The sequence below is a fragment of the Sminthopsis crassicaudata genome, chromosome 6 (assembly GCF_048593235.1).
Source record: "Sminthopsis crassicaudata isolate SCR6 chromosome 6, ASM4859323v1, whole genome shotgun sequence".
Classification (NCBI taxonomy): domain Eukaryota; kingdom Metazoa; phylum Chordata; class Mammalia; order Dasyuromorphia; family Dasyuridae; genus Sminthopsis; species Sminthopsis crassicaudata.
This window is the reverse complement of record NC_133622.1, coordinates 144,617,950-144,627,364: the sequence shown is the minus strand read 5'-3', so window position 1 is coordinate 144,627,364 and position 9,415 is coordinate 144,617,950. Positions and strand designations below refer to the sequence as shown.

General features: G+C 39.8%; 1 protein-coding gene across 3 annotated transcripts; it reads left to right on the top strand.

Annotated features, from left to right (window-relative positions):
* Positions 1-836: 836 nt before the first annotated feature.
* LOC141545588 (uncharacterized) lies at positions 837-7,444 on the top strand. Of its 3 annotated transcripts, XM_074272702.1 has the most exons (3): positions 837-1,100; positions 2,305-3,358; positions 4,224-7,444. In XM_074272702.1, exons 2-3 carry the CDS (start codon positions 3,237-3,239, stop codon positions 5,266-5,268), a joined length of 1,167 nt encoding a protein of 388 aa, XP_074128803.1. In that variant the 5' UTR covers positions 837-1,100; positions 2,305-3,236; the 3' UTR covers positions 5,269-7,444. The 3 variants fall into 3 exon arrangements, with proteins under 3 accessions (XP_074128803.1, XP_074128802.1, XP_074128801.1); XM_074272701.1 differs by lacking the exon at positions 2,305-3,358 and having other exon boundaries at positions 847-1,100; XM_074272700.1 differs by lacking the exon at positions 837-1,100 and having other exon boundaries at positions 3,205-3,358.
* Positions 7,445-9,415: the final 1,971 nt, after the last annotated feature.

The following is a 9,415-nucleotide window of genomic DNA, read 5'->3' as shown; positions in this document are numbered from 1 at the left end:
GTGGGTGGATACGGCACAAGGCAACACACCCTGCCTAGCTTAGCTGGAGGGAGTGGAACTCAGCTCCAGGAAGTCCCAGAGAAGCGGAACCTTTGAACTAGGGACCGCGGTTTCTGGCAGACACTTCCAGTTTGAGCACAGGGGCTTTTCACGTCACCTGCTGCAGACATCCACTCCCCACCTGGACACATAGGCTGGGCTTTGTGCTGTCTTTACTATTCTACGCCCTCGAGCACAGCAGTGCTAATCACATCTGAGGCACCTCCAGGGAGGGGGTGGGGAACTCTCTCCCAGAGCTCTATCTTAGCTCAGGCGCAGGAGCCGCTGCATCCATCTGGTCTGGGAGGAAGCTGGTAAAGAAGTAAATAAATAATTTCCTACCCCAGGGACAGACCCCAAAAGATTTTTTTAAATATGAGCAAAAAAGCTAGAAAAACTATAGATTCCTTCTATACAGAGAAAGAGCGGGTATCCAACCCCGAGGAAGTTAACAGCAGAGAGTCAGCAGATAACAACCCAAAGGGGAACGATCCCTGCCCCCCATCACATAACTCTCTCCTAGAAGAAACTCTTAAAAAATTGAGGGAGATTGAAGAAAAATGAGAATAACAACGTCCTGTGTAAAGGGCCTAGAACTGATCTTCTCTGTGCAGAAGGGAGCCGCCCTAATGTCAGTCAACTCCAGAATATTGCTCCGGGTTGATTAATAGAGCTACGTGTCTGTGGATGCATAGAGCTATGAGTCGCCTGGCCATAAAAGGAGAAGCCCGACTGGGCATTGATAAGGGAGCTGGCCCCGCCCACGATGGGAGGTTTCGGGGAGGGTCCGAGATCCTCTATAAGAGGAATAGCCAGCGGCAGCTCGGGGAGACATTTTGGGTGCAGACAATAAAGACCAGTTCTGCTACACGTTGGCTCTCTGTTTGCTTATTCCCCGCTCCTGTCTCCGGAGCGGGGCCGGAGACGTCCGAAGGCTGGTGATAGCGTGAGGCGCGCAGTAAGAAACTTTCAGTTTCCAGTGAAGCTGCAGGGAAGCAGACCCACAACAAGTGGCACCTTGAACAGGGACCTGGGCAGTGTATTCGCTGGAACAAGGAAAGGTAAGTAGAAAGACGCGCTCCTTGATTTTTAGAATCAAGAAGAAGCAAACAGCCTGACTGCTTAGACGCAGTTAGATGAGGCATGGGACAAAAAATAGTTAAAGCCCATATCGAGCCAACAGATTCAGGAGTATATGCTTCATAGCTATATAAACTCCGTAAAAAGAATGGAGTGGATCTTAACTTAACAGCATGCAGAGCCTGGATAGAAAAAATAGAGCTCTGGTCTGTCTGTGTATGTTTGTCTGCTTTGAATTTTTTGTTTTGTGTTAAAAGTTAGCAAGCTCATAAGAGATAAGAATTCAGCCTCTGTGTTACAGGCTTAGAAAAATAATAGGCTGAATTGTGGAAATTGAAATTCATTCAGAATAGTAATTCTTTCAGAGTGGTTCAAAATGTATTGGTCTTAAAAATTGTTTGTGATTTTAAACTTTTTAACCTGTTGTACCAATTTGTAAGTAAAACAAAAGAAAAAAAAAAACTTGACTATTTTAAACTGGTGGGAAAGTTTTCTCTGAAAAGCAGATTTTCAAAGCTAAAAGGGGAGTAATGGCATTACAATCTTATCTGCTTAATACCGCCTGGGAAGCTTCTTACTAGTGGCCTTGAAGCACTCAGGCAGAAGAAAAAAAAAAAAAAAACTATTTGGTTTGCTTCTGAAACATTGGGTAATTTGTTATCATTATGGGTTATGAATCTTGAAGTTTAAAGTTTAAAAAAAAAGGTGATTAAAGAAAAGGGACAAGAGAGATTGATTTGCAAAATTAATTAATAGTTTAAATGAAGCATCTAGTCAGAAGAGTTATTGGTTTGGAAGTGTTTAAAGTATGTCAGAGAAAGTTTGAGCAAGTAGGCATTGGGAAGAGAGAAACAGAGAGATGGGACAGGAGAATAAAGGTGATTTAAGAAGGATTTATTAGTGGGAGCAAATGATTTCAAGAAGAAATCAGTGGGGAAAAGAAGGAACTTGTTGGAAAAGGTAGTCACGGAGAGGTGACTGTGAGACGGAACGTATTTTTGCAGGGGTAGAGCAGCAATAGGAAGCTGCAGCTGTTTCTGGTTGAAGAAAGCAAACTGATTTAAAGGGATTCAAAATTCTTCCTTATATCCAATATTTGAAACCAAGGATTTGTTTTTAAGGAAATATGTTATGTCTTTACTTTAACATCTGAAAACTTTACAACTAAACAGGCTTATTGCTCAGACTCCTCCCTTAGGGTTTCAACAGTGCATGAGTTCTAGCTTGGAGACGGGGTCCTGGTTAGGATGTGGAAGGAGGACAAGCTGACCCTGAGCTGGAAAGGACTGTTCCAGATCCAGATACAGCAGTGCTACATAGGAAAGAGAGTGGACTCTGAGGGTGTGGACTTCCCAACTGAATGCAGAGAACAAGCTGAGACAAACATTGAAAAGCAACTGATAAACTGTGCATGTAAAATCTTGATAGAGGTATTGAAACCTCACTATTAGATAAAATATCTATTACTGACACCTCCCCCTCCTACAAAACATCCTCCATCAATCATAAGAGTTCCTAAAACTTGTACCAATAATGTAACTTTTCCTCCTCTGATGAATTGTGTTAGAAAGAAAAGAACCTGGTATGACACTTTATTTGGTGGTGCTGGAACTGGTTTTGGTATAGTTAATTCAATAGACCTTGAGATCTTGGCCAGCAGACTGCGCAGTGCTGGACAAGATGTTTCTCAGGCTTTGACTGTAAATGCTCAAATAGTTGCCCATGACGATCCTACTCCACCAAAATACATTATAATATCAAGGCCAATTTCTACAGATTTTTGATGATAGTATTATTACTAGTTTGGGTTTTACTGGAAATATTAGTAAATTATTTAAGTGGACCAAATGCTCTTTACAAAATATGTATACCTAGATACAAAAAGAAAATGCTCAGAGATTGTTGCAATGTGGGATTATATGTTTAATTTACCAGAAGCATGGAAAAACAATGACCTGAAAATGCTATGTGTACTTTTTTTTGGTGTACTGGAACTATTGTGTATTGTCAAGTTAAGATATGGGCTGTTATGTGTTAATTTCATGTATTACCTTTTGCCTTACCTGATTACTTTGCTTTACTTAATATATATGGATATCCTAAACAGATCTTAAGTTATGAAGAAACTATTAGAGTCTAATCAGCACGCATTAAATGAACATCAAATACAGACTCTTATAGCTGCAGGACAACTTATCAAGGCCTCTCATTTAGTAACATCGGATACTAACCACCATTGGTATGATTTCTTATTTAGATCAGGTAGCGCTACCATTTATTTTAATAGTTTAGCCATACCCATATTATTATTATTGTTCTTTCTGTAATTATGTATGTGTAATTGTCATATGTATTGGAAAATGAAATTAATTTACTCTAATTTCACCCCACTAGCTCAGTCCTCTTATTATTTTCGTGATCTTAAGGCCAAATGATTAAGAAATTTAAAATTTCATATTAGGATTATAAGCTCACTCAAATCTAACAGGCCTCAGCTTCCAAATTATGGGAACTTGACCGTTCCATGAACTCTGTATATTTTTGACACTAGATGCTAGGAACTAGCCATTCCTAGAGATGTTTGTGCTCCAGAGAAGAGTGGCTCCCTCTCTGGGCATAGACAATTAATAAAGAACTGTCAAGATACAGACGATACGGAACGAGTCAACTAGTGAAGCCCTTCCGTAACCCGCACCTGCACAGATGTATGTGCCAAACCCTTATATAAATTTTTGGCAAAAATCCTTCTTTGTCTATAGACATGATAAGAAAATTAACTAGAATGAACAGAACCTTAAAAACTATGCTCATTAAACAAAAAGGGGGAATGGGATGCAAGAAAATAACTCAACAAGATATTGATAAAGCTCTCTTCACTATCAATTTTTTGAAATTTGACGATGAGGGATTAACACCGGCCATGAAGGCTTCAGTTGAAAATACCATGGGTAATAAACCAGAAAGAAAATCAATGACAGAAAAATCGGAAAATGATTCCAAAGAATTAAGATTGGAAAAGATAATGTATAAAGATGAGAATAACGTTTGGAAAGGCCCTTACAAAGTTATTGTGAGAGGCAAAGGATTTGTTTGTGTCTCAACAGGGGAAAAGGAGAAAAGATGGATCCCGATCAGAAGGACCAGGTTGGTATGAGAAAAAGAAGACGAATCCATCGGGGCAGAGGAGAAAGGAGGAGAAATGGAAAAAACCGAACCCAACGAGCAAAGAGAAGAGAAGGAAGACGAGAAACTCAAATGCAAATGAATCAAATTGCATGCATGTTGTTAGGATTAAGTAGCCTGATAGGAGGGGTGAAGAGTGAGGAGAGAAATATGATTGCAGATTTGTCTAGTTTTCAAATGGTCACTTGGCGTCATCAGCCTATACCATTAGCCACATTAGGAAATGTTTCCTTTTTGGAAGGGATAGGGGAGTACAAAGAATCAAAAATATGGAAGGAACATTTTAAGAAGCTCACTTTCATTACTCGGGATGTCCCTTTATGCCTGACATATAACTTAAAGATAAGTTCATGCATTATGCTGGAACCTTTTAGAATTAAGCAATCATCCCTCAAAACGAGCCACCTAAATGACTTGACTAGCGAGATGATAGTTGAAATGATGGCTGTTCCCCACGTGGAACATGAGATAGAAGATAAAGTTGAAAGTCCCCTTCCCCCTTGTACCCTGGTTATGAACTCGCCTTTATTTTCACCTTTGATCAGTTGTTCCACGGGCGTGTTTCGTAAAGGGCCCTTTTTGCCAGAAGTTAATATCAGCTTTTGGAATGGGGAGACAGATGAGGCACCGGTACTGGTTGCACCAACACCCATAGTGGAAGGGCATATTCAGAATCACCTATGGAAGATAGGTCTGACACTAGCAATTACGAATATTTCAGTTATAATTAATGGTCCTCTACATGAACATCCTACCAAACTGCTGGTGCTGCCGCATAGAGTTTGGAAGAAGGATTTTGGAGAAAGGTTTGGAAGTTTACTAGGGAAAAATACTACCTGCTTTAAACACTCTAGGGTTAATCAGATGCAGACTTGCTTCCCTTTTAAAGGTAGAGTTCAGTCATTTGACGGTGCAGCCTTTTTATTATGTTTGATAGTGTCAGTTGAGCGAGTCAATGATACCTAGAGGGCATCCTGCTATGACGCGATTATCACCAATGAAATTGGGGAAAAGACCTTAGCCTTTAACAGCGGGGTTATATTTTTATTGAAGAGTCCCCCTATCACCCCACGCCCTCCTTCGGAGGGTAAGAAACAAGATGGCAAGGGTATGATTCCAATGTATACTCTACACGCGGCTAAGGCACCAACTCATTGGGCTATAACTCCTAATCTTCCCAAATTACGAATGATGACATGGGTTCATGAAAGTATCCCTTTAAAATTGACTGGTAATGGCTCATTCTTGGTAGGCTCACACATTCACCCAGGGTACCCAGAGCGACAACCTCAAATGTTTAAACAAAGTAAAGACAGCCTAACTTTTATGACAACCCACTTGCCACTGTGCATAGTTCTTGAGGGACAAGGGAATGATTGGTGTGCAACCATGAAAAGGCTGAATAGAAGTCATCTGCTACACAGTAATGATGAGTTAAATAATATAAGTACCAGTATGATGGTGCAGATGAAGGAAATACATGGGAAAAATACAATGAATGCTGTGAGACAGCGATGTACTGATTTGCTGAGTTGTATAGACTCAAAGTTGGGTGTAGTTTTTGGACAATTAAGGGAATGCAGTACAGGACTAATGAGGAAAAGCATATCTTTGCAAGATGGCACTGTGAACTTGACGTTTTGGGATCGGAATGCCGATTCTCACTCTCAACTAATTGCTCCTGTATTCTATTCTAATCATGTCCTGCAGCCACATCTGTGGAAAGTGGGATTAGTTACAAATAGGATAAAAATGCAGTTACATATATCTAATAATCAGGACAGGGAGTTGACTTTTACCCAATGGCATCGGGTTTTTGGCAACAAGAATTCCACTTGTAGAGGGGGAGTTTTTCCAAATAGTACATTGTGTTATAGCTTTGAAGGACAATTGTGGACTCTGGGTAATGCATTGTTCCTGATATGTTTGAACTCAAACTATAAGATAACCAAAGCAGAAGGGGTTCTTCAAGGACTGTTGAAAAATCTGCACCATAGAGGAAAACGGGAAGGTGGCAGTATGTTTTTATCACTGGCGGCCTTGGCTCTGAGTATCACAGAGGAATTCCAGATAAGAGAACTGAATACACAATTAACTATTGTGGCGGAGAAGCTGCAGAAGTACATGACTGAAAATGACTTGGCCTGGAGACACCAGGAGGCCATAGACTCTATGCTGATTTCTCAAATAACTCAACTGCAATATGTTTCCTTGGAGTTAGTGAAACAACAAGCTTTGTTGTCCCGATATGTGAAACTTACTTGTAGCTTTTTATATTGTGCCTCTTGTATTTTACCTGTGTTATATAATTCCTCTGATTATGCATATCCTGAACGTCTTTTACATAATGCTTCTATGCAAACGTCTTTACAAAATGAATTAATGGCCCTTGACAAAATTATAAATGGATTGGAGAATGTGACAATTGATTTCAATAAGAAATGGGAGGAATCGACCTCCTCGTTGATGGCATGGTTGAATGGGCTTGACTATCACAATGTAATTCACTGGTTAATTCTCGGGTGTGTTGCCCTAGTCCTTGTACTGTTTATGTTGTGTATTTTGCCTTTGATAATTCGAGCCATACTTTTTGCACTATGTCGGTCTCTGACAGAACTTAAGGCATCTTATGTCTTAAATGCCAAAGGAGATTTGTAATCAACCCCTGATCAATGAGCCTAATGTTGTATATGTATTTCGATATTATCTATTTGTATTTCCATTTCTGGTGCTCTGGATATTTTCTATTTTGATATTTTTCATAATTGATATTCCTGGTGCTCTACCTCCATTTATGTCCTTCCGAGTTGTGATGGCTGTATTAGACCGCCCTCTTATTAAACAAAAAGGGGGAATTGTAAAGGGCCTAGAACTGATCTTCTCTGTGCGGAAGGGAGCCGCCCTAATGTCAGTCAACTCCAGAATATTGCTCCAGGTTGATTAATAGAGCTACGTGTCTGTGGATGCATAGAGCTATGAGTCGCCTGGCCATAAAAGGAGAAGCCCGACTGGGCATTGATAAGGGAGCTGGCCCCGCCCACGATGGGAGGTTTCGGGGAGGGTCCGAGATCCTCTATAAGAGGAATAGCCAGCGGCAGCTCGGGGAGACATTTTGGGTGCAGACAATAAAGACCAGTTCTGCTACACGTTGGCTCTCTGTTTGCTTATTCCCCGCTCCTGTCTCCAGAGCGGGGCCGGAGACGTCCGAAGGCTGGTGATAGCGTGAGGCGCGCAGTAAGAAACTTTCAGTTTCCAGTGAAGCTGCAGGGAAGCAGACCCACAACAGTCCTGAAATTGGAGTTGGAAAAAATAAAGAATTCACAGGAGATGCAGGGAAACAAAATTTATGAATTAGAAAAGGTTAAAAAAACACAGGAAAGTAGGATTTCTGAATTGGAAAAGATAAAAAAGTCTCAAGAAAATAGAATTTCTGAATTGGAAAAAGAAAATAATTCTCAAAAAAAAAATTAGGGAAATGGAAAAAAATTCAATAGAGCAAAATAATTCATTTAAAAACGAAATTGGGCATTTACAAAAAGAACTAAAAACTGTGAAAGAAGAAAATAACTCCTTAAAAGTCAGGATGGAACAAATAGAAATGAATGATTCACAGAGAACCCAAGAATCAGTCAAACAAAACAAAAAAAATGAGAAGCTGGAGAACAACGTCAAATACTTACTGGGAAAATCTATAGACCTGGAAAATAGATCTAGGAGAGATAATCTGCGGATCATTGGACTTCCAGAAAACTATGACCAAAAAAAGAGCCTAGATTCTATTTTACAGGAAATTATCAAAGAGAACTGTCCAGAGATAATAGAAACAGAAGGGAAAGTAGATGTGGAAAGAATTCATCGAACTCCTTCTGAAATAGACCCTAAAAAAAGAACACCACGGAATATAGTGGCTAAGCTGCAGAATTACCACACAAAGGAGAAAATCCTGCAAGCAGCTAGAAAAAAACAATTTAAATACCAAGGTGCCACAATAAGGGTCACCCAAGATCTGGCTGCCTCCACATTAAAAGATAGAAGGGCCTGGAACCTGATATTCCGTAAGGCAAAAGATCAAGGATTGCAACCAAGAATAAACTACCCAGCTAAGTTTAGCATCATTTTCCATGGAAGAAGATGGTCATTCAATGAAATAGAGGAATTCTATATGTTTCTAAGAAAAAAACCAGACTTAAACAAAAAATTTGATCTACATCCACAAGACTGAAGAGAAACAGAAAAAGGTACACAGAACCCTTGAGAACTGTAACTCTGTTGTGGTTATATAAAAAGTACTCAAGGATAATTTGATTTTACTGATATAAAAGAAAAAAAGGGGGGTGTAGTAAAGGGAAGGAGGTCGTTTCAGAAAAAGGGAAGGAATGATAAAAAGAGGGAAACTACATCCCAGGAAGAGGCATAGAAAATACACCATATCTGAGGGAACTTAATGAGTGGGAGAATCATTGTGTGAATCTTACTCTCATCAGGAGAGGCTCAAAGAGTAAATAATTAACATATTTGTTTTTCAGAGAATTTTCTCTCACCTCATTAAAAGGGGGGAGAGGAAAAGGGAAAAGGAAAAGGAGAATAAGTGAAGGGACTTGGAGGGAGGGGGGAGGGATCCTAAAAAAAAAAAAAAAAAAGAGGGAGGGTTGTGCGTCACAAGGGGGGTCTGTAAATTAAATATTGGAGAGAGGGATCAGGGGGGGCAAGGGAAAAAAGCATAATCTCGGGATAATACGATGGCAGGAAATACAGAATTAGTAATTTTAAACTGTAAATGTAAATGGGATGAACGATCCCATCAAACGGAGACTGATAGCAGATTGGATCAAAAAGCAGAACCCTACAATATGTTGTCTACAGGAAACACACTTAAAGCAGGGAGATACATACAGAGTAAAGGTAAAAGGTTGGAACAGAGCCTATTATGCTTCAGGTAAAGCCAAAAAAGCAGGGGTAGCTATCCTTATCTCAGATCAAGCAAAAGCAGAAGTAGATCTCCTTAAAAAAGATAAGGAAGGAAACTATATCCTGCTGAAAGGTAGCATAAATAATGAAGCCATATCAATACTAAACATATATGCACCAAGTGGTATAGCATCTAACTTTCTAA

Bases quoted from the DNA above. Each gene is read 5' to 3' on its own strand.
- LOC141545588 (XM_074272701.1), top strand. From the start codon at position 5,413: ATGATTCCAATGTATACTCTACACGCGGCTAAGGCACCAACTCATTGG.